The sequence below is a fragment of the Cupressus sempervirens genome, chromosome 5 (genome assembly GCF_028749045.1).
Source record: "Cupressus sempervirens isolate cs-2001-9-10 chromosome 5, ASM2874904v1, whole genome shotgun sequence".
NCBI lineage: Eukaryota > Viridiplantae > Streptophyta > Pinopsida > Cupressales > Cupressaceae > Cupressus > Cupressus sempervirens.
In genome coordinates this window covers 898,948,627-898,975,413 of record NC_143122.1, presented here as the reverse complement: position 1 = coordinate 898,975,413, position 26,787 = coordinate 898,948,627, and the positions used below count along the sequence as shown (strand labels likewise).

Here is a 26,787-nt window from a genome sequence, read left to right as displayed (position 1 = left end):
CGACAATTTCCTGCTACCCTACGGGGTGTTGCGATTGATTGGTTTACTGATGCTGATCCACAGAAATTAAATAGTTGGGATAATATTAAGGAGTTCATCGCGGAATTTCAACTTTTGCGTGATGATAATGAAATTGTAGCCGAGATATTCAATACTAAACAAAAGAAGAATGAAACAGTACGGGTCTTCGCCAGGAGATTGAAGGACTTAATCAGTAAAATGGAGAATAAGCTGGCAGATGGACTCCAGAAAAGATGGTTCATTGAAGGCCTTCACCTGAAGCTGCGGAAAAAGATGAAGATCGTGCCACCATCCACATACAATGAAGCGTACAATCAGGCAATGAACCTCGAAAGTGACCAAAAGACAAAGAAGAAGAAGAAGACCAGCTCGTCCGATTCAGATGACGATGCATCCTCAGGAGATGATAGCAGCAATGACGAAGGAAGCAACAAGAAGGTCCGTGCCCTCCAGAAGGACATGATACGGATGATGAAGGAATTCAAAAACATGAACAAGGAAACTAAGGGCAATGACCTATGGTGCACGGAATGTAAGAAAGAAGGCCATACGAAGGGATCCTGCCCGAAAGATCAATTTTGTGAAATCTGTCAGATCCTGGGACACTCGGTCAAGGAATGCCCTTTCAATTTAAAAACAAGGACACCACAGCAAGTGTTCCTGTCACAGGAGGCATCCTCGTCAGGAGGGAACGGGAACACTAGTACGGAAGGTGCCACATCAGGCAGATATAGAAACAACCGGCGCAGTCCAAACAACAGCAGCAATAACAACAATGGTGGCAACAACAACAATGGAGGAAGGAGTCGGATTCAATACGATGCGAATGGTCGGCCAATTGTTCAATGCCGTGCATGCAATCTATGGGGTCACTTCGCCCAAGAGTGTACAACGGCGAACACACCGAAGTTGTTATGCAGATGGTGTGGACCTGGTGATCATGAAGATGCTAGGTGTCCGAAGTCGAGAGTAAACTTGATCACCGTCGAAACGGACGAAGAAGAGGTTTTGGCCATCACATGGAAGCAAGCGAAAGTGTACCCTGACCTGGCGGAAGAAAAGAAGAGACTGGAGGAAGCACGGGTAGAGATCCAAAAAGCAACACAGGCAAAAATGGCACACTTGAAGGACATGCCGAGTACTTCCGTACGGAACTACGCAGAACAGAACATTGTCCGGCAAATTTTGCAAGCTGAGATACCTGTTGGGATAAGTGATCTATTGCTCACTATGCCTCAGCTCCGATCGGCACTCACAAACATTGTTCCCGCTGCTCAACTACTAGGAGAACATGGAAGGAAGCAGGAAAGTGGAGCAAGGGCAGCGGACAAAAAGGAGAAGGAAAGTGGTGAAAGTGCAGAAGATCCGATGCTGTTAGCTCTTTCATCCGAACGCTATCCGGCAGTCGTTGAAATGGGAATTCTCGAGACTGTATTGACGGAAACAATTGTGGACGGAGGGTCTGGTGTCAATGTGTTTCCTGAAGACACTTGGAAAAAGTTGGGACAGCCGACATTATGGCCGCCTACATTTCAGCTGATAACGGCCGATCAACATGGAATCAAGCCATTGGGAGTCTTGACAGCACAACCAATGATGATTGGAACACAGCCATTCTTGTTGGATTTCGTCGTGATCCCACTGAAGCGGAGAGGATATGATGCCATTCTAGGCCGAGGGTGGTTGATACAAGCCAAGGCAAAGCACGATTGGAAGAAAAATACTTTATCACTCGAAAGCAAAGGCCGAAAGTATGTCATCGATCTGCACACTCAGATGGTTGGAGAAGAAGCTCTATCATCGGATTCTGAAGGAGAAGACGATGAGAGGAGGCAGATTATGGAACCCGATCAGGAGGGAGTCCTACGATTAGAAGGAGATGACGATCTGGATTCAGTAAATGGTCTTTACCACTGGCAGATAGAGGATTACGAGCTCTTTCCAAGTTGTAATATGCTAAGGATTGACGAAGGTAAGAAAGAAGGAAATGAATGTCCGAAGGAACACAGAGAAGCCGATGGAGGAAATGAATGTTTGAAGGAACATGAAGAAGCCGAAGGAGGAAATGAATGTTCGAAGCAACACAGAAAAGCCGAAGAAGGAAACGCGGGTATGACTGAAGCTGAAAAACAGAACATACAGTACGAACCCAAAAGAAGGAAAGATTCTATTGTACGACTACGCCAGAAGAAAGTATTACGTCGAACCACAAATATAGCAAAAAGGTACCGGCAGCAAGGAAGACACACGATACCGTCTGCACAGGCAACAAAGAGTAAGGGCTCAATAAAAGTTGTAGCAGTACAGAGTGAAAGTGTTATTGACGGACAGAAGGGGCAGTTGACGGAGTCCATGGTACGGAGCTTCGGGAACAAACTGGGCGATACGGAGATGACACAGAACAGGCGTAGCAGGTTTCAACTCGGACAATGGGTGTTGAAGTACGACGATCGGAATGAGATCAAACCAGGCAAGTTCAAAATTAAATGGGTCAGGCCGTACCAGATGCGAGAAGTAAGCAATAACGGAGCAATAAAACAGTGGATGCTAGACCGAAAGGAAGTATTCGATGTAGTGAAGAAGTCGAAGTTGAATGTCTGCAATGAAAGAAGTAACGCACCCCCGTGGACAAATAACTGAGAGAAGACTGTAAGTACTATATATATGTAAATATTGTACATAATTGTTCCAGAAGTGAGATTTTCAAAAAAAAAAAAAAATTATTAAAAAAAAAAAAGTGAAGCACCGTACGGTTTCTGGGAAGCACCGTACAGTTTCTGGGAGGCACCATACGATTTTTGGGAAGTACTGTACGGTTCCATATTTGCAGGAGACGGCACCGTACGGGGTTTTCGTCTGAAGGGAAAAGGAAGTAAGTACGATTTTTTTTCCATATCTGAAGGAGGGCGTACGGTTTTCCAGACAATCCAAATTGCAGTACGGTTTTTTAAGAATGTACGGATTTCATATTGCAGTACGATTTTTTAAGAAGGTACGAATTTCATGTTGTAGTACGGTTTTTAAAGCCAACATACGGATTTCATGTTTGGAGTACGGATTTCATTGCTAACGTACGGATTTCACTGCCAGAGTACGGATTTTATTGCCACCGTACAGATTTCACAGTAAAGGGGCATTGTACGGTTTCCACAAACACCGTACGGATTTCACAATAAAAAGGGCTGTCGTACGGTTTTCAATGTTTGAAGGATGGTGTACGGCTTTCCAAATAAATTAATTGTACGGGTTCTCAAGAGGCTGCTGTACGGATTTTTGGAGGAAGATACCGTACGGCTTGTTATAAGCTTGTGTTTTGTACGGATTTTCAAGCAAATATATTAAGCATATGGATTTTAGAGCCATTTTTCTGTACGGATTTTTAAAGGAAAGCAGTGTACGGAAATTGCAGTTGGGAATGCAAGGTGATTGTATGGATTTTTCAAGCATATCATGTGTACGGATTTGGATTGCAAGATTATAGTTTTTGAAGAGTGGGGTTTTGGTGTACGACTTCTACTTGCTATTTGGTAGAACATAAGGGTGACAGGAGGTTTTCTAAAAAAAAAAAAATGTCGACAAATCAAGAATGCTCAGAATGAGGATCAGACGATGCCACAGGGTAGAGGAAGAACCAACGATTGCCAGAAAGAGTGTAGAATCGGCAGAAAATGACAGAAATGGTGTGTTCCGTGCAGTTTTGTGTGGGTTTCAGAGTGTTAATTTGGCAGGGAGCGCACCCGGGGCGCTGCCCCAGGACCCGCGGGGGCGCTGCCCCTCGACCCCGCCGAGGGCGTTGCCCCCTGGACCCCTAGTCGTTGCGGATATCAGTCGTGGGAGTCTGACCAGTTGAGAAGAGTTGAAGTTGCTGCAAGCATGGAGTGTCTGTCTACCAAAGGCAGTGGGAGCAAGTGTTGGCTGTGAGGCTGTCTTGGTGGATGCATAGAGAGCTCGGGAGGAGCTGATCATCCAGTTGGAGGCAGTGCAGCAACACTTGGCTCAAGGTACCGAGGAGTTGGAAGCAGAGAAAGCAGCACAGGTGGCTATCAAGGTCAGCTTGAGGAGTCAATATTGTGTTAGCAAAGGCTATAGATGCAACGGGATGAATGTGAAAGTGATATTGTTGTATTAGTTGTTTGACTTTTGTTCTGTAGTCGTCAGGAGACGACTTTTCTTTTTGGGGGGGATGATGTCACCAGTAGAAATTGTGTATCGGCCAACGGGTCCCTTCGGAAAGGAAATTGTGTATCAGCTGACGGGTCCCTTCGGAAAGGAAATTGTGTATCGGCCGATGGGTCCCTTCGGAAAGGAAATTGTGTATCAGCCGACGGGTCCCTTCGAGAAAGTTCTTGTTATGTAGCCAACGGTAAATAGTTTGTAGCGGACATGATGTATCTGGCCGACAGATCCCTTAGGGAAAGTTCTTCGGAAAGTATTTATAACCCCTTCGGGAAGCATTGTATTCATCTTATCATCAGATATGAGAAAAGCATGATGTACTGTTGGTATATGCGAATAATAATAAGAGTTCTGTTGTTTGCTGTTCGGTGTTCATGTCTATTTCCTGTGTGCGTTGCTTAATTAATCCATACGGTAAACAAGAAATAGGACAGCATTGATGCCTGGTAAACACTAAAAATCTTTGATTCTACATCCTAATTTCTAATAGTAATTCTATTACCATCTTAATTTGATAAATTCAAAGTTATTGATATGATTCAAAAATTTCTTGTTTCAGATGCATGGTGGGAGATGTTTGGCACAAAGGTCCCAAATTTACAGAGGACTGCAATTCACATCTTGAGCCAGCCATCTAGTGCATCAGGATGCGAACGTAATTGGAGTCTTTTTGAGCACATACACTCAAAGAAGCGCAATAGGTTGGCAATGCAAAAATTAAATGATCTTGTCTTTGTTCACTACAACCTTCGCCTTCGCCATAGACAGATCCTTGGCACCAATACAACTCCGATTGTATTAGAGAATGTTGATCCTCATGCAGAGTGGAACACAGAGGTGGATGATCCTGTCTTCAGTGATGAAGATGTGGAGTGGGCAGATTAGGTGGATCAAGAGGCTGAGGCAGTAGCGATGGCAGTTGAGGAGGCTAGAGCACAAGGAGACAGAGTGGACCCTGAGGCTAGGAGTGATGGATCCCAGGCTGATGACGAGGATTATGTGCGTGAGGAGGATGATGATGATAAGGATGAAGAGGAGGTTCAGGGTCAGCCTTAGACACAGGCAGAGAGGATGGCTCTAGAGTCTTCCATGACTTATCTTAGGCGCACTCGTAGGAGGACATAGAGGATGGCTCTAGTTGTTATTTTGATATATGTTTTGAACCTTTGAATTTGATACCATGGATTTTGTAATCTATGAATGTTGTAGACATTTGAGTCTTTGATATTGGAGTGACACTATGTTTATTACTTTATAGTTTATAACTTTATATTGTGGTTATTCAGTGTTTTTCCTTCAAAAATTTGCTTTTATACTTATGTGATCTATGCAAAATTGTGTATGTGTATTAAGTAGGTTCTATTTATATCAATTATTGTGTATTTGATATTAATTGACTAAAAAATGCAAGAAACAATCTTAAAATCCTTAAAAATCTTTGGATTTCATGAGTTTTTCAATTTTTCGAGTCCTTGCCCAGTCCGGTCACCCAATCCGAGTCCAAGTCAGATTTTGACCTTTCCAAGTCAAAGGCGAGTCTGAATCCCGTAACACTGATCCAGCCCCTCAAATTCTATGAGTTATTGTTCCTCCATTCCCTCTGAATCATGTCCTCCCCAGCTATTCATCTATTCATAGATTGCGCCACTTGGTGAACAAGCCAAGCTATTCTCTCTCCGACCTCACCTACTATTCGGTAGGGGCATCCGAAAAAGCAGCCTACTCTTATATGCGAGCTCCAGGGTATTCAATCCTATTCGGAGTATCATAGTGGTGCCCTGAGCCTAGTTAGCCAATCCTTTGGTTAGCCATCTCACCCTTGCCCCTTGCCAAATAGTAGGGCTCATACCTATACCTGTGCTTCCCTGGCAAATAGTAGGTGTTGGTCGAGCCCTCTCTTTGCCTTATCACTACGAGAAGAGGGAGAACATCGTGACGACTATAGGGAGGGTTGGTTTTTGGAAAGGTATAATTCATCTCTCTATCTATAGGGTAGTCCTTCAAGGTAAAGAGCAGTTGGGCAAGGTAGGTCCTGTGCCTAAAGCGCAAAAGAAATATAGGATAACTTACCTACCTACCTTAGAATCCCACCCTAAGAAAATAAGTAATGCAGCTTCACTCCTTTGCCCGTAAGCACCCTTGCCAAACTACTCTTCTAGCTCTTCCGGGCCATGCACCCTCTACACTATCATTTCATCACATCAAATGAGTCCCATATACCTCCTCCCAGAACCATAGAATAGTGAGGGGCCTCTTTATTCATCTAGCAGGCAATAGAACCCCCACCCAAGCTATGCCCCCCACAATTAATATACCCCTGCACCGGTCCCCCCAGCTTCTTCAATTCCCATACACAAATAGTTGCTACCGACTACCTAGCCAAACATACTTGTGGGAGGGCTTCTGGTGCAGAGGCCCTAGGGGGCTCTATGGGCAATAGTACAATAGTAGGGGTAGGGACAATCCAACTATAGGATAGTCGGGATAGCCGGGTAGCTCCTTCCTTGTTGAGTTGGGTATTATTCCAAGAAGAAGTTGTTCTCTACCTGTCAGTATGGCCCCCGGGGCCTTAGACTTGGTCGGGAACCCTATGATTCCCCCCCACCCACAATAGTTCTGATAGTTGACCGAGGGTGTTCTGGGGGGATTTCTAAAGGCAGATTATCTACGTAACATGCCCACTCGATTTCCTCCCTGGAACTACCTCCCCCCACTCGATTATAGGTGGGGGGGTGGGGTAGGGGCCCCTACTATTCTATGGCGTATAGATGGATGCCATCAATAGCTGCATCACCAACTAATAAACACCCGCTAAGTAGGCGGCAGAAATGGTTGCAAAAGGAATATAATTGCAGAGCATAAGGCTACTGCAAAAATACAACAGAGAAGAACCTGAAAAACATATTTACAACTTGAATTTATAGACTTCAAGCATAACTCTGATGTTTACATTGAGTTCAAACACCAAACAGGGTGGAGTCAAGTTATAGAGGAAGCAATAACTGAAATTGCTGCTGGAAGTGATAGGAAGAGCCAAGAATGATGCATCTAGCCGTAAGAGGTCAAATCCCCAAGGATTTGATCATTTCATGCATTATAGAGGCATGGAGTGCATTGGCATCGTGGAAACAAGTCCCAAGAAGCCATTGGGCATTGAAGAACAAGCCCTAATGGTGCGTCATGGCCGCGTGAAGCTAATTCATGCCACTAGCAGAAAACCGCGGGAAGAGATAGCAGGACATATTATCTGCCCATAACATGCAGGGTTGACCGTGGGGGGAGTCTGATTTCCCCAAAAACAAATTATGGTTGTCGATGAAAGTCTTCTCGAAATAGACAACCCAGATGCATCGTGAATCCTCTCTTTTGTCTTTCCCAACAAAGGATTAAAGCGCAACCATCAATGCAAATCCTCTCTTTGAGATGGATGACTGAGATGCAGCAAGGAAACCCCCAAGATGTGTTGGACCCAACGGCTATCATGCGAATCTAGCATTCGAAGCCTTGCGAAGACTCCACAATATGAAGACATGTCAGAATGGGGACACTTGGCAGCATCTCGCACTTTCATGAGACGAGAATATCATCTCATGAAAACACACGGGCCGTTGATGTAGATCCTCTTTATTTCCTGTAGACGGTTGAGATGCAACTAAGAGATTCCTCCCAACGAAGGAAGCGGATAACACAAAGAGTGGGGACCCCTACCACGTGGTGCAGTTTCGGACCTCGAAGCCTCACGGAGACACCGCGAAGTGAGGAAACGTCAGAAAGGCAATGTGTGGCAGCATCACGTTGGAAGTATGTGGACCAATCACAAGCAACAAAACTCTGCCACCCGCGGACCCACAAAAGTTGAGCTCGCACACATGGATGAATCAACATGGACATAACTCTACTAATCATGGACCCATGGAGCCAACTTGTTTGGAGCACTAATCATACATGGTGCAATCTCGCGTTTATGTGAAGATGAGCAGGTGTATCGCGAAAATACGAGGGTCATTGATCCTTTGTCACGTGGCGCAGTTTCGGGCCTCGGAGCTTCGCGAAAACACTACGGAGTGAGGAAATGTCGGAATGGCGACACTTAGCAGCATCTTGTGTTTTGTCGTTTGACAGATCGAACGGCGATCCTTTAATCCTCGGTTGAATCTCCATCATCGCTTTGCGCATGTGTATATTGGGCTGGCTTAAGTGCCAGAGATGGGACCCACAGCCACGTGGTAAAATTCTGAGCCCTCCACCACATGGCAGAATTCTAGGTTTCAGAGCCCTTGAGAAGGCATCGCAGCATGAGGAAACACCGGAATGGCGATGCATGGAAGCATCTTGTGCTTTCGGGAAGATGGGCAGATAGCTCGCGAAAACACAAGCTGCTGGATCTCATAGCCAAAGCCAACCCAACCAAGAACAAACCAACTCACCTCGAGTCAATGAAGAAACCAAGTCAACATGAAATGCTAGCCACCAACCTACACGATATATCAAGCCTCTGCAAAAAATCTAGCCCACTGAAAATCTCTTGGATCAATCATCAATGTCGAGCTAAATGAGGGCAAAAATAGCCAACAAGTACCTTTCCCTACACTTTATATCTGTTCGGCTTGGTTTCAAGCCTATATTATACTCCATTGTCTACTTCTGGCACATTTGTCTAGGACTTTGCTCTTTTTTGCCTTTGTTCCTCTTCCATTTTACCCTCCATATTCTTTGTATCATTAGACATATCATCCATTACTTTACATGCTTTTATTGGTTGCATTTCAGAGAGCTATGGCCTCAAAAAATTACATAGTGAAAGTACTTCATAATCTTCCCTTTGCCAGTGAAATAGTCCACTCAAAGAACTCATCTCATCTTCAGAATAATCTTCCAACTCAAGCACCCATGCCATTTGGTTCCATGCCTTCACTTCTTTCATCCATTTCTAGCTCTTCATCTTTCGACTTTGATTCGAAGGATGCCACCTCTGCATAGACTATCTAGTGTTGGCAGTGGGCCAGCATCCCTCACAAAGTTCGCGACATGACTTAACTGCCTCTTGTGATTCTAGAAGACTATTGGTTGTATCAAGCATTAACAAGTCAATCCTTTGGTGCCACAGCAACTCAGGCCTTTTCTAACAATTGGTATCAGAGCTTGGTCACAGGTTTGAATTCTGCAAGCCACGACGAGTGACGTTGGGAGGGGTATTGTTGGCAGTGGGCCAGCGTCCCTCACAAGGTTCGCGACATGGCCTGTGGTTCTATAAGACTATTGGTTGTATCGAGCATTAATAGGTCGATCTTTTGGTGCAACGGCAACTCTAGCCTTTCTAACACCTAGTTCCTCAAATCAATGACATACTTCCTCCCTTTACTCTCAATCCAAACTATGCTCTACTTCCGATTGTGGTTTTCTTTCGCAGTGATCAGCTAGCCCCTTCGAAGGAGGGCATTGTATGCCTTATTCTCCAGCAGGATGACAACAAAGTTCAAAAAGAAATGTTGAGCGTCAATGATGACCTATGTCATGAACATGCCAATTAGTTTGAAGGTTAGTCGACGCCAATCAGATGGAAGGTTGGTGGCCTAACTGTTGCCTTTCTGAGCAAATGGCGCTACAAAACTTGGGATGGTGGGCATTCCATGAGGAATAAATTGAATAATAAGGAATACACAAGCAAAGCTGACTAAGAAGAAGTTTGTTTACACCTAGACATAGTAGCGATTATTACTAGCGTAGATATAAATTTATGTATGTAGAGAGAGAGAGAGAGAGAGAGAGAGAGAGAGAGAGAGAGAGAGAGTCTAATAACATGGGCAAGGAAACTCCTATTAAGGAAATATTTATTATTAATAAAGACAGCAGTAGGCGGTGACATTATTAAAAAAAATAGAGATGTAAATCTCAAATGAGTGTTCGTGTTTGAGAAAACAGAGCAAAGATTTTACTCTAATATCAAAATCAACATGTGCACTCAGATTGAGTCACAGATTTTAAAAATCAGGTAGCATGATGTAAAGGAGAAAATATTATCACAGATGGTGCCTACAAGTTGCAGGTTGCATGATCATAATATCCGAATTCTGAAATAGCAATTGCATCTATTAATCATTCAATTCTATTTCAGTTTATCCTTCAAGCATCGCTCACCAATTCTGCAGTTTCAAGTGAAGGTTATCCACTAGCTGATAGAAACCAAGATCACATATTCATAAAAAAGCCCATCAGAAATAGTGATGCCAACAGCGCATGAATATTAAGACTTGAAACCATAAAGAGTGAGTATTTACATCAGACAAGCAATCATGATACCGCTTGTCCGGTCATATCAGACCAACAACAGAGACATTTTTGCATATTTTATAAAGTAACATCACAAACAGCAATAATTATAGATCATCCATTTTAAGTCATCACCACTGATAAAAAATCAGGTCAATCGACATGATAAACATTTGCATATACTTCAAGAAGATATCAGAGATGGCATCTTGAACAATATATTTGCACCAATATATCTTACATAATACTAGTTTCATAAAGATCGGAAAGTCCTACTATCCTTGGCATATTCAGATCTATCCTATACCTCAGTGAATCAGTACATATTGCAATTACATTCAATTTATTAATATATCGGATCCAATACATTCATCAGTTTCTCCACAAGTTAAAGTTTATATAATTGACATTGGTTGATCATAAAAATCACCATCATTATACAAGTATTGTTGGACAATCTAATCCTTGCATATTACCAAGATAATTGGCTTTGCTATTGCCACTCTCCAAATTCATTTTTTAGTATAAGTTTAACAGAAAGAAGTCCTTTGCGATTGAAATCTGATAGAATAGTCCCAACCCATAAAGAATTTTATAAGTGGACAACACACTAACGTCTAGTACAGTGTTTTAAAACCAAGAGTGTGAAGTAGATATAGGAGAAAAAACACATACCCGATATGATATCCAAACAATATATTGGAAATGGATGCCATGACCACATGTGGAAAAGTTGGAAGCCATTCCCAATCAAAGCTTGTGCTAATATCGAAAGCTTCTTTATCTAGGTTGTCACTGCAATGATTGCTACTTACACAATCTGCAAAAGTTTGCAAAAGGATTTTTATTGCATTGCTTGCCTCATCCACATCATTTTTTTATAAATTAATATAAATCAAGTGGAGGAAAGGTTTAAATCTAATGACTTTGATACCTGAAATTCAGTCAAGTGTTCCCCATGGTTTCTCTTCATAGTAAAGGAATGTCAAAATTTTCACATATCAAAAGAAGCATGTGATTTACAAATAGTTGACATTAATGACATGTCAGTTTAGTTCTAAAATGAACACAATCTGCAAAAGTTTGCAAAAGGATTTTTATTGCATTGCTTGCCTCATCCATGTCAATTTTTTACAAATTAATATAAAATCAAGTGGAGGAAAGGTTTAAATATAATGACTTTGATACCTGAAATTCAGTTCAGTGTTCCCCATGATTTCTCTTCATAGTAAAGGAATGTCAAAATTTTCACATATCAAAAGAAGCATGTGATTTACAAATAGTTTACCTTAATGACATGTCAGTTTAGTTCTAAAATGATTACAGATAGCAAGACTATTGATATGGAAAATGACTGGTCATTCATGTCAGTTTACCTAAACATTCATTCTCATTAACAACCAATGATCTCTGGGAAAACAGTCTGTTTTATCTGAACTGCAAACATTTCTAGCTATTAAAACAGTCTGTTTTATCTTCTGCTCTAACATCAAAGAGCAGTTTCTCAACATTCTAGGTTACTTTCATGGGATTCTTACACTGAAGCCTAAATTTTATGATGCTAAAAATATCTTCCACTATTTTCTATGAGATACACAATCTCCAACTGTATTTTTCTAAGTATCATCGTCACCTTCAGAGACCAAAATATCAGCCTTTTAGATGAATGTAATACACACAGAAACTGCAGCAGCCTTGAGAATTAAATATTTTGAAGAAACTTCAGTAAACAATAATTCCTAATTCTTAGATAAGTTCATAAAACAATGAGCTAAAAAGCTCAACTATTTTTCCATGTACGACATGCTCTGTTTCTAAGGAAGAGAAAGAAAATAAACAATGTTCAAAATCATCAATGGCACTGATCCAAGAGGTAGTGGATAAGTGGCAGTGTTCACGCCCTCTGACCACTCAGATCAATGTGCAATGTAATGTCACGTGGTAAAGTTGGACATGATTATTACATATTTAATCCAAACTTAACATTATAAGTTCTAAAAATATAACAATAATTCCAAATATCCAATCATATCACTATTTAGCTTAAGGGTAGAAGGTGTAGGTGTAATGCCTACCCCTAGTTTAGTTTCATCTTTCTTGTAGGCTTCCAGAAGTAAGCCTAACTCTAGGGGGAGTGGATGTAATGCCTACCCCTAGTTTACTTCTCTATTGTATTGCCGGATTCTTTTAGGCCTATTCTGAGATCATGCTTTATGATTATCGATACTTGGTTACCGGATTAGATTAGATGTTATTTCATACTCAGTGGATTTATGTGATGAGTTACTTAGTTATTTCATGTGTCTATGATTATTTCAATAATGATACATGTATGTTCATTTAGTGATTTTCAGTTATCTCAAGATCTTAGTCAGATGAATGATTTATATGCAATTTTATGGATACTTAACCCCATACTTGCATGTGTACGGTGCACATGTATGTTTTACTTTATGATTGACGTCCCTGATGTAGTTGAGGGAGTCGTAGTCACCTATTAGTGGGGATCTACGAAATGTACCACTTCTCACCATTGCTTATTTAGTTTAGAATATATGAGTATGTACATGCGTGGATTTTATGCAGATTGCTGGTATTGGGTATCAACTTCCCTGAATTGCTAGGATGAGCATACTCTATCACTGTATCTCAATGGTATAAGTGGGGAGATAACTCTTGAGTCCAAATCCTAACCTAAGCCAATTGTCCTAGAAAGTAAGACAAGTACCGAGTTGTTTTCCCGTTCGAATTCGTCAAGTGATGTGAATTCCTAATTTTGACCTTGAAGTTTGATTTAGTATTTTGCTCTGTATGATGGGTTTTCGTATTTAGTCTTGTGGGTTAGTGATTATAATTAAATCAAATTAAAAGATAATTTAATAATTTAATTTAATGAAAATTTAATAAAGAAAATTCAATATTTTATTATATTTAATAAATTGAGAAATTAATTAAATAAAAAGAATTAAATTGAAAGATTTTATTAAAGTTCTAATTTTGGCATATTTATATTTATTTAATTTAATAATTATTATTTAGGAGTTTTGTTTTAATAATATTATTAGTTGAATTAATAAATATATTATTTTAAAGTGTCTCATGATTTAATAAGAGAGAGAAAGCATCAATTTAATAAAGTTTATTTTAATTAAATTGCATAAAGTTGTTGCATGAAATTAAAATATAATAAAATAATGAAGGAAAAAGGGTTTTTCACGTAATTGCACAATCAAAGCCCTGATTTGGGGGAAAAACTCTTTAGCAGGAAATTAGAGTTCATTTCTCCACACAGGTTTGGATGAGCCGGTTTTCGAAAAGAGGGTTTTCGAAAGAGAAGGAAATTCTTGCATGTTTTGTGCGTTCGTTACTTTATGTGTCTATAAACTTAGTTATTCCATGTGTCTATGATTATTTCAATAATGATACATGTATGTTCATTTAGTGATTTTCAGTTATCTCAAGATCTTAGTTAGATGAATGATTTATATGCAATTTTATGGATACTTAACCCCATACTTGCATGTGTATGGTGTACATGTATGTTTTACTTTATGATTGACGTTCCTGATGTAATTGAGGGAGTCGTAGTCACCTATTAGTGGGGATCTACACAATGTACCACTTCTCACCATTGCCTATTTAGTTTAGAATATATGAGTATGTACATGCGTGGATTTTATGCAGATTGCAGGTATTGGGTATCGACTTCCCTGAATTACTAGGATGAGCATACCCTATCACTGTATCTCAATGGTATAAGTGGGGAGATAACTCTTGAGTCCAAATCCTAACCTAAGCCAATTGTCCTAGAAAGTAGGACAAATACCGAGTTGTTTTCCCGTCTGAATTCGTCAAGTGATCTGAATTTGTGATTTTGACCCTGAAGTTTGATTTAGTATTTTGTTCTGTATGATGGGTTTTCGTATTTAGTCTTGTGGGTTAGTGATTATAATTAAATCAAATTAAAAGATAATTTAATAATTTAATTTAATGAAATTTAATAAAGAAAATTCAATATTTTATTATATTTAATAAATTGAGAAAAGAATTAAATTTAAAGATTTTATTAAAGTTCTAATTTTGGCGTATTTATATTTATTTAATTTAATAATTATTATTTAAGAGTTTTATTTTAATAATACTCTAAATAATATTATTAGTTGAATTAATAAATATATTATTTTAAAGTGTCTCATGATTTAATAAGAGAGAGAAAGCATTAATTTAAGAAAGTTTATTTTAATTAAATTGCATAAAGTTGTTGCATGAAATTAAAATATAATAAAATAATGAAGGAAAAAGGGCTTTTCACGTAATTACACAATCAAAGTCCTAATTTGGAGGAAAAACTCTTTATCAGGAAATCAGAGTTCATTTCTCCACACACAGGTTTGGAGAAGCTAGTTTCCAAAACAAAGGTTTTTGAAAGAGAAGAAAAATCTTCCATGTTTTGTGTGTTCATTGTTTTAGCATCAAATCCAGGTAGGATCTTGTGGGCTTGTGCAGTAGTTACTCGTTCTTGATTTCTCTATATTTTACATGTTTGCGAATCTGCTTTCAAAATCGAATTGAATTTGAAACCCTTGTATGTGATTTTATCATCCTTCATTTGAGAAACCTTTGTTTATGAATTGAATCTGAAACCCTTGTTCATGATATTATTGTTTTTCATTTTGAGATCATCTATATGTAAATTGGAGATTTGAAACCCTTGTACTAAAATTATTGCTCTTCATTTCTTGAAGATATTTATGAATGAGATCAGTTTTGAAAACCTTGTTTGTTAATTTGAGGATTTGTATACGGATTGTTAAAATTGGGTTATGGGGTTTGAATAGAAAAACCGGATTTGTGATTTTGGTTGTTTATCCCAGGTTTCTATATCAGAGCTAATTGGGAGAATCATTAAAATATATATATATATATATATATATATATATATTATCACACTAATTTGTAATTGCTGTGATAATTATAAATACATATATATTTATTAAATTGCAAAATTTCTATTGTACGAGGGGTTTGTTACTAGTTGTGTTTACCATAAAAATTAATTAATTAATTAATTGTTTTGGGGAGGCGGCCACCAAACCCACCTCCCTCCCTTTCTTTATGTCGATGGCTCTAGTTTCTTTTTTTTTTTAAAGATGAAACAAGAATTAAAATTTGTTTGGTGGGCGAGGGCCACCACCCCCCCACCCCCCTACCTTTCCCTACCTAGCACGTGGCCTGCTACCACAGTGACTTGCATTGCCTTAGCAGCATTGACCGCTGCTCGACAACAGCTCACACTACCTTGGCAGCATTAAGTGTTGTTGTCGCGGCAGTCACTTGTAGCGTGAACAGCCCTTTGGGCTATAAACAAAACATGGGAATATTTATTTTATTTTATTTTTAAATGATTTTTTTTAATTTTATAAATTAATTAATATAATTATTATTATTTATTAGTAATGTTTGTTATGTTATTAAATGTATAGTTATTATCATTAATAAATAATTTTGATAGTATTTTATTAATGTTTAAAATAAAAAATTTTATAATTTAATAATATATTATTTAATATTAATAATATTTATTAAATTTAATAATTAATATTAGATTTTAATAAATGTTTAATTGGAGATTTGCATAAATGGATTTACTTTTAACATTTATCTATATGTTATATTGATTATTTTAATTCAATTGGAAAATTGATAACTTTTAATAAAACTCAGATTTTGCTTAGATCAGTCAATTATAAATGGAAATGATTTATATTGCTAGGAAAATTTTCTTATTCAAAAACCTTAGTAATTAACATACTTCAAAAAGACAAAAACTATGATGTGCGTTTTACTAAACTCTTATGTTTTGATAACGAATTGAACTATGAAACAATGTTTAAACAACTTTATATGAATTGTTGAATCGTCTAGAATTCTAGTGAACTCGGAAACCTTAGTGAATATGGCAACTAGAGAAATAAAAATTGAAACCCTGATTGAATCTTTGTGTTTTGAAAACGAAAATGGAAACATGGAAACCTATAAGTGAAAATTAAACTTGTGTATTTTCCAAAACCTAATGAATTATTATAGTTACTTTTGTATATACTTTATGTGATGTGTAATTTGTTGGTGTTGGGGTTTCAGGTTTGACTTAGCTTTGACCAGTTAGGAGATTTGCTAGAGGCTTGGGAGTTTTGTTTTGTGATGTCATGATGATGATTTGTATACGATCTTTTATACCCAACCATGGTAATGTGTCATGTGTGCTCTATGATGAGTTTGATCTATTGGTGGTTATTGCTTTCCAGTGTTCTTGTTTGAAACTGAGGTGAATGGTGTGACTTATCTGATATAACTTTTGAATCTTCGATCAGTTATCCTTGATTGCTTCCCAGTTGCTTGTATAGGACTGAGGTGATTAAAAGATTTGTATTTGGTGATGTCATGTTATGACATGGATTTGGTTAATGTGTACTTGATTTTGGATCAGTCCTATTAGGATGATGATATTGGTGGAATCTGTGATTATGATCAGTGATATTTTAGTGCCTTTCACTTGCTTGTTTAAAAACGGATGTGTGGTTTATGGTCATTTGAGATCTTTTTCTTTTGCTGAGCTTAGGGTAATTTATTTGTATGTCATGTTGGGAAGTGGCTTGCAATGGATGCCGAGGCCCTAAAGAGGTTGGCGGGTAACCCATTGTAGGTTATTTTAATAAGTGATAACATTTCATTAAATGGATTAAAATAAATTAATAAGATAAGGTGCCACATAAAGTCACTAGGGGGTTTGGAGTCCTAAGGGACTATCAGGGTAACCTTAGAGTTGACTTATTAGTATGCCTTTTCTGTACGAAAGGATATCGATGCCGCATAGAGACACTAGGGGGTCCGGAGTCCATAGTGGCTTCCAAGGTAACCTTAGAGTTGGCTCATGCAATGACACTTGCCCACTTGCATAGTAGATTTCCTACGTGTCATTATTGCCTCTGGGATTAGTTGATACTTGAGTCTTGGTACCCTTTGAGCTAGTTTGCTTTCAGGTGATTCCTTGAACCTAGATGTCGGTTGTAACTTGTGTTTTGATATTTGTTTGGGACTTGAGTTTATCTCCTCAGAGTGGTGGGAGTGGGCCATTTAGGTTCCACAAGGTCGAGTGGTAGTGCATTTTTCTTATACCATTGAGATCCGACAGATGGATGTTGTTGCTAGAGTTCCTTGTGCAGTTGTACCTTTCTTTTTGATCTTGTATTTCTGTTGGATGTTTAGATTTTGTAGTATTGTACTTGAATTATGAAAGATCTTATGAGATGTTGTATATTATTGATGATGTATATTCTTTAAGCTTATCATACTTTGTGACTTGTCCAACGGATGATTAAGCATTTCTGATTATTACCAAGTGGCAGCTTATATAATTGTATATTGTTTAAATGGATTTGTACTTGTGATTATTCTTTGACGTGATTATGTTGTGTATTGGATTTAGTATTAATTAAACTTAAATGTGATTCACCGTCACGGAACCTTAGGAGATGTAATATGTTTATGTTGGTTGTATGTATGTGAGTTATTGCTTAAGCTATTTTATCTCTTGTTGTTATTGCTTCTGCTATGTTATCTGTTGACGTAATTATCTTTAAAAAAGAATGTTTGACAAACTTAGTGAAACTTTAGGTTAATTTCTTTTGGGTTCCTTGGCGGGGCGTTACAGTAGGATCCAAGTTGCCAAGAAGCCAACAATGGATTCCCCCAAAGTTTATAGGTCCAAGTCCATATCACAAAGGCTTATAGAATATCGAGTTTGTGATGAGATCCATTTGCTTTATACAAGCCTCTACTTGGCAACATCGCACACTTCATAAGTTAAATAATAATAGGATTAACAAAATAATTCTTTTACGCAATTATGAATTCTAAGTATATATCTTGAATACGTATGCAAATATTAATTATGCCTAATCCCTCATTAACAGGAATTGCAGTTATTAAAGACCTGATACAAGATTATTTATATTTATATTCAGGGGCTGTGATTGATATCAGACTGTCAACCCTTGAATATATATTCTGCAATGTTACAATATTATATTGTTGCTCTTATTACTCGCTGTTCTTTTCCAATATTCTTCGATTGAATCTATTATTTTTCTGTCCCTTTTTCCTCCTGTTATCATTGTCGTTTTATATTGTTTTATACGAGGGACGTGCCCTTGATCGTGCCTCCCTAGATGAACCGACTTCACCTATGTTTGTTGATTCTGATTAAGGAAGGTTTGTTAATATTAATTGCACCGTGCTCATCAATATGTCTGTCAATATCAATTTAAGGTAGAGAGTCAACTGTTAAGATTATGTCGTAGTTATAACATTGTATCCTATGTGGATTATGTCATAATTAATTTACTTAATTTAAAAAAGATAATTACTTGTTAGTTAACAATAATAATATAATTAATCAATAAGAAGAGTAATCATTTAACTTTCTTTGTAAACTTGGTTAATTAATATTTATTGTAATTATATTTTATTAACTGATAATTTATTTATTTTAATATATAAAATATTCTTCACTTATTTAAAAATAACATGACATATATTCAACTAATATTTTTTATTTATTTATTTTTTAAATATTTATTATTGTAGACAGAGCTAGTAAAATCCACCCCTCCTAAATTTGCGTGTCCTCAAGCAATTTAAGGTTTGGGCTGCTCCTTCCCAAGTTGTGTCTTCTTCTAGCAGGCCTCTCTATTTGATTAGATGCTCTGGGATGGTCTTATTTCTCAGCTTCTTCTCCCTCAAGTTAAGAACCCTTTCTATTTCTAAGATAAGTTTTCCTTCATCGTCGACTAGGGGTAATTCTTCATATGGAGTAATCTGTTCTCCATGGACCCTCTTTATTCACGACAGATGGAAGACATTATGGATTCTATTGTTCTCCAATAACTCTAGTTCATAGGATACCTCCAATTTTCCTTAAAACTTTGTAGGGTTCGTAGAATCATGGTTTTAGTTTTTCGCTCCACTATTCTTAAGAGACCCATGTTTATAGGGTCAAAGCCTCAAGAAAACCCAATCCCCAACGCCAAATGCTCTATCAATCTTGTTTCGGTCAGCATAAATCTTTTGTTGGGTTTGTGCATGATGGAGCTATCTTTGAGCACTCTCACGATGTCCATGTTTTGCTGCACAAAATCCCTAGCTCATGGCAGTTTACTTTCTAGAAGAATTAAACTCCCAAAAGAAGTGGCTTCATTATTGTATAAGGCCTTGAATGGGCTCATTCTATTAGATAGATGATTTGTAGTGTTGTAATAATACTCGCCGAGGTGTAAACATTTTGCCCATGCATTTTGTTTGTCCTTAAACATAGTACCTTGAGTGTCCTTCTATCCACTTATTAACAATTTATGTATGTCAATCAGTTTAAGGATGATAGCTTGTACTAGGTGTCAATTAACTGCTTATCAAAAGGAAGAGTTCTTGCCAAATATGCTTGAGAATCTGTTGTCTTGGTCACTAAAAATGTTTTTAGGTAACCCATGTCATCTAAACACTTCTTTGAAGAGAACTTCTACAACTTGAGCTGCTTTATATTCTGTAGATATAGCCATAAAGTGTGTGTACTTGGTTAAGCAATCTGCTACTACATAAATACAGTCTTCCCCTTGTACTTCGGAGAGGCCCACTATAAAATCCATGGAGATAATTTCCCACTTTTGATTCGGTGTTAGCAGTGATTGTAGTAGGCCAGCAAAATGTGTTTGTTCTACTTTATTTATTTGGCATGTCATATATTCTTGAGCATGCTTAAGTATATCCTTCTTAAGTCTCTTCCACAAGTACTTTTCCCTTGTTTATTTTATAGAACCCTTGGTGTCCTAATAAGGGATCGTGATGAAAATGTTTTAATGATTGTTGTCTTCATTTTTGAACCTGGAGTGAGGTATATTTTGTTCTTATATAGAATAATTCCTTCTACTACTTTATAGTCTTCCGATTGTATATGTCCTTCCATGATATCATTGGCATGAGAATCTTTGGAATACTCTACAATGAAGGAGTGCTTCCAATCTCCTATGATGTTTGTTATGGCACACAAGTAGGATCTTCCAGATAATGCATTGGCTACAACATTGTTTTTCCCCTTTACATATTCTATATCAAAGTTGTAAGGTTGTAATTTGCTGACCCATTTTCGTTGTTGGTCGTTAAGATCTTTCTATTTTAGGAAGAACTATGGACAGTTGTGATCCATTTTAATCATGAATTTCCAGAAAACCAAGTATTGCTTGAGTTTGGCCAAGGCATGCATGATTGCTAGGATCTCCTTATCATAGATAGAGTAATATCTTTCAATAGGATGGAGCCTCCAGATTTCAAAAGCAATTTGGTGTTTATTTTGCATGAGGACTGCATCGATGCCTTCTCTAGATGCATCAGACTATAGCTCGAATGGTAGAGAGAAATTGGGAATGGCTAGAACAAGACATGACCTCATTGTCTTTTTGAGATTTTCAAAGGCTTGTTGGGATTGTTCATTACATCGAAAAACTCCTTTATTGGTCAAATGTGTAAGGGTTGTTGCTAATTTTGAGAATCCTTTCACAAACCTCATTTAATAACTGCAAAGTCCCACAAAGCCTCGTGATTGGGTCAATGTTCGAGGTTTAGGCCATTGCTTGATAGCCTTGATCTTTTTCTCATCAACACTCTCCCATTATTCGCTGATATTGTGGCCTTGGTATAGAATTTTCTTTAATCCAAATTCACGCTTTGAAGCTTTGACATAAAGTGACTCTTGCTCAAGAATTTCCAATACCTCGTCAATGTGCTTAAGATGGTCTTCATCAAAGAATATCAATAATAAATACTAGGATACCATCAAAGAATTACTATATACTAGGATATCATCAAATAATATCAATAATAAAAAACTCGAAGTTGCTTCCTGAAGGTATGATTCATACAAGACTGAAATGTAGTGGAGATATTGGTTAACCCGAAGGGTAAGACTAACAACTTGAGATGTCCACAGTGGCATCTAAATGTTGTCTTTGGAATGCCCTCTCTCATTCTTATTTGGTGTTATGTTGACCTTAAGTCACATTTTGAGAAGTACTTAGCTCCATGTAGCTCATCAATGAGTTTGTCCACTCTTGGGATAGTATATCAATTCTTGATAGTTTTCTTATTCAAAGCTCGGTAATTGATACACATCCTCATCGTCTCATCCTTCTTTTTAACTAGCACAAGTGATGATGCAAAAGGACTGGAACTTGGTTGAATATGGCCCATCCCTAATAATTCATTTGTAGCTTTCTCTATCTCCTCCTTGAACTTTTGTGGATGCCAATATGGAGTGTTAATTACTGGTTATGCTCCTTTTTCTAATTCTACAATGTGCTCAAGTCCTCGTCTAGGAGGTAATCCTAGAGGAATGTCATCAAAAACCTTTTTGTGCTTCTTAGGATTGTAAACGTTTACAAGATCTCTAATAGAGTAGTGTCATTAATTCTGATAACAATATATACTTGATAGATTCAATGTAGAACAATACTGAAATCATGAATATATATATTTGAAAAATAAACAATTTATTCAGTATTGATATAATTGTCTGATCTGATTTTGAACTGAAAAGCCAAAGTATACATAAGTGTGGTGAGAGCCATGTCACATAGAGACATGACTCTATGTGGCTATTGCCACGTAGGGTCATGTCCCTACGTGACATGGTCACTAATCTTAACTATGATATATGCCTGATAGTTAACATATCATTGGCTTTAACAGACCTTGTTCATTCAAAGTATTTCGTGTTACCAAGGAAGCCTGATCAATATATATTATTTAATATGTACATGAGTTATATGTGTGTGTGTGTGTGAGAATGATATGGCACTATAAAGTAATATTGAATATGTGAGTATATATATATATATATATATATATATATATATATATATATATATATATATTTTTTTTTTTTTTTTTTTTTTTTTTTTAATTTTAATATTCATACATATATATTATTTATCTTTATCAATTTAATCTATGCTAGCTGCATATACAAAAAAGATCTAAGGCTGATCTAATTCGACTGAAGCTACAATCTTCAACACTCCCTCTTAGTGAGAGAGAAGAATCACACAAGCTTTCTCATATTCTCTTGATATGTGCAGTAGTATCAACTTCATTGATACATATCAAGAGAATAGGTTATCTGATTTTTGACACTCCAGGACAACAATTTAAAGTGGTCTATCAGCTAACAAAAATCACAATGTCATGAACTCTATCATGACAAGTATTATGATCTCCGGCACTCCAGGACAACTTAATGAAGTCCTATCATAATATGTTCATATCATCACTTCCAGTTCTCCCGAACAACAATTTAAGTCTATCACAATAACAGGTCTACCATTCATAAAATCACCATCTTACAGTGGTTACCTTCTGTTTATATATGTCAATAAAAGATTGTCACCTTTCATTAAATATCACATGCAACTATAAGATAGTAACATTTTTCATCAAGACTATGAGCATACATATATTTTACAAAACTGAGACTTGATTTCAGTAGTTACAATCATAGTTGAACCATCCCAAGTTTACCTCTGAAATACTCCAATTTAGGTTTTGCTAGAGGTTCAATGAGTATATCAGTTGTTTGTTCATTTGTGCTTATGTATTCTAGCTTGAGTACATCTCGATCTACCATATCTCTAACATAATGGTAAGGGATTTCAATATGCTTTGATCAATTGTGAAAAACTGGATTCACAGATATCTTGATGCAGCTTTGATTGTCGCAATGTATAACCATTGGTTTCAAAGGTTTCCCGAACAATCCAACTAGCAACTTTCTTAACCATATTGCTTCTCTTGCTCCCATGGAAGAAGCTATGTATTCTGCCACAGTGGAACTTAAGGCAACTGGTGACTGTTTTTTGCTGAACCATGTTATCGGCAAAAGTCTAACAAAGCTGACAGGATTACTTAGTACCCGAAAGGTTACGCAATGGTTGAGTCACCCTTGAGGATATATGTAACATCCAGTTTTTCAAGGTCTAATTTAACATTCAACATATTCAAAGAATACAGTTATAACTTCGATTTCATAGGAAGGCAGTTACATCATTCATGTTCATGTGAAAAGATTTACCGTTAAAATTAGTTAAACAAAAATTTCTTATCCAATTACTTGAAATACCATTAAATGAAATAACTTCAGGAATTGAAATCACATACCTTGGAAAACTGAGACTGAAAAATCATTTAAGTATGCTTCTGCAACCACTTGAGTTAGTCCACCAATACTCTAACAATTTCTCAAATCGACTACTATCTCAAAAATCAATTGATGAATACCACTAAATACCAATATAACTTAAATTAGGGCATCACATATCATCTTACCAATTAGGGCATCAATTACCATCGGTTTATTTAGGGCTTCTGGTAATGCTTTACCACTTAGGGCTTCTGCAACCACGGATTCAATTTAGGGCTTCCACGACAACGGATTTTATCTAGGGTTTCCGCGACGACAGATTCAATTTAGGGATTCCGCAACCACGGATTCAACTGGGGTTTTTCGGTACCACGGATTCAGTTAGGGCTTCCAATACCACCATATCAATTAAGGTTCCAGCTGTCACACAATCAATTAGGGCCTCGGATTTCTTTTCCTTCGATTGCTTATCTGTGACAAATTCTCAAGATTAGATAAATACTTATATTCAATATTCATTTATATGAAGTAAAATGAGGATAACAATGAAATACTTCAATTAAATCTTACCTTCTCATAAACAAAAATGATAATACCTGTTTCTGATAAACAATTGAGTGCATGGCTTATCTCTTTTTGACGCATATCCGACATCTTGAGAGAGGTGAAACATTGCCAGGGACTTTACCACCCAACCTCGGACCACAATATATATCCCCACACAATCTCTAACGAGAAAGGCCCTCCCTACCCAGAATTGTCAGGGAACATCCTACCAATCACTGGGCTTCAAGGTATAAACACGCCATACGTCTTGGCAACAGGAGATCACAGTAGCAAGAATATGCATGAGCTATTAATTAATTTTAAATGGTAAGTATTGAAATGTCACAAATGATATTGCTTCATATTATTGATGAATCCTTTCTTACACCACATCACCCATCTTTCACAACTGGGTGAGTCCCAGGTATTCGGAATTCTCAGAGCAGACGGCTCCTTTTATTCAAGAAGATTACATACAACCATCATTACATATTCTATGATTTTTTTATTAAGAGATCTCATAATGTTATTATTCTTGACAACATTATTCATGCTTTATTTAATTGTCTTGTTATTATAACATTTTTATCATTGTAGATATTTTTGCACCTCTTCACCTATATCAGGCCTTTGAGCCGGCGATTCTCTGATGCCAACAAATTATATTTAACTTTTCTATAAAAAGAAACTACAGCATTCTTCATCAGAATAAGGGAAGCAATATATTATGATGGACAGGATTTGTGGTTTTCCGAATTTAAATACAGTTTTACATTCTCTGAATAACAAAGACATTCATATGATTTTTTTGGAAAATATACAAGTAGTATGATAACGAATTCTTGTAGAGCTATGGTTAAGGATCTATGTCTTAATCCATTTCGCCCAGAAATTCTAATCCCATGACAGTATTAACTCTATTAACATTTATCTTTATCGCACCTTCATCATCTCATTCTGACTTTAACTTGGTGATATCCTTGGTGCTCCCTTCCTGTTATCAGATGGTGTGACATATTTTCAAGAAGGATAAAGTAAAGTTACAAAAGAAAGACTTCAAATGTCTATTCAAAAGATTATGTTTTTATTCTGCTCTCTCTCCTGACACAAAACTGTTAGGAAAATATTACTGAATCCACATTGTTATTCGACTTCATTCTTGTTACAAAATTTTTGAGAGAGTGGGAAATCTTATGATGTTATAGCAAGGGAGAGATAACCTATTTCATATTGATCGGTTATCATGAATTTGAACTTAAGAAAAGAATTTCCAACTCAGTCATATCGAATTAAGAAAGAAGGAAAAAAAACTACAATTTGATTTGAGCAAGACTTCCTTATGTGGTTGACTGCCCCACGATTGATTGCCTAACACTAGGCTCTAACACCTCCCGCAAGTTCCATGGAAACAATTGCTTGAAGAAACAAAGATGTATCACTCTAATCTTTCAAATGAATAACTCTGTGTATCCCCCCTCCCATGTGTTCTGGATGCAATGATATATGAACTCTATTACGTATGGAGACAAATGAAAAATGGCGTATGAATTTTTTATTGCTAATATGAACCGAAGCAAAGACGTATTGTCCTCAGGCTATGGCACCGTAGCAGATTAAATAAAGGAAAGCTAGGTTAAAACTGTTACACACCAAGAATGCGCCATCCGTTCCCTATCACAACTTGCGCTTGATTATATTTGTATTCCCCCCACTTACGCCTAATTTTGGTACGCTTAAAGACATTTCACAAGAAACAAGAGTTTAATTTGGCTTCCACTGGTTACAAGCAACCATACGAATTCCAATTACTTAAGGAAAAAGAAATGAAAGAGGGTTGAAAGATTATAACTCAAAATAATAATTCAAATGTTGTTAAAATTCGAACATTATAATCCCAATCATTATTATAGTTTTGAATATTATTGAAATCGATTATTAAATTATAGTGTTATTATATCGTTTTTATGTTTAAATGCATGAGTATAAATTTTATCAAAATAATAATGATGAAAGATAATTTACAATCCTTTGAGGGATATTTTATATTTTAAATTAATTATTTTATTTAAATTATTTGTTTAAATAACTCATGCAATTCCACGAATGTGTCTTGTTTTCAAATCGCTAGGTTCTCTATCCGTCTGCCAGTGATGGTAATGCCCTACCTAATTCTTTTCTGACAATGCTTCCACCCCTTCAACACGCTCCCTGCAAGGAATCTCTTTGTAATTAAATTATTAATTATAAATAATTGTATTAATTAACCTTTCATCTTAATTCCATGAATTCTAAATTAACGATCAACTAACATGTCATCTTCACTTGAAATCATAATGACCATCTTACCATTTCACCAGATTATATCAAATTAAATTGCCAAGTGACTTCATAACGTCTATATTTCAAGCTAGGTCAAAAATTGGGATGTAACAATATATATGTATATCATCTTATTGAACTAGGGATCATCATTATGGTTGTAATCATTACTAAATATTCTACTTATATGAATAAAATACTATCTTATGTTG

At 37.0% G+C, this 26,787-nt stretch overlaps 1 protein-coding gene across 1 annotated transcript in view; it reads right to left on the bottom strand.

Annotated features, from left to right (window-relative positions):
• LOC149558823 (Major facilitator superfamily protein) overlaps positions 1-26,787 on the bottom strand; it is a 239,510-nt gene that overhangs the window by 163,006 nt on the left and 49,717 nt on the right. The window contains exon 2 of the mRNA XM_089832862.1: positions 11,143-11,287. Within this exon, the coding sequence (XP_089688988.1) occupies positions 11,143-11,287 (145 nt within the window). The remainder of the gene's footprint in view (positions 1-11,142; positions 11,288-26,787) is intronic.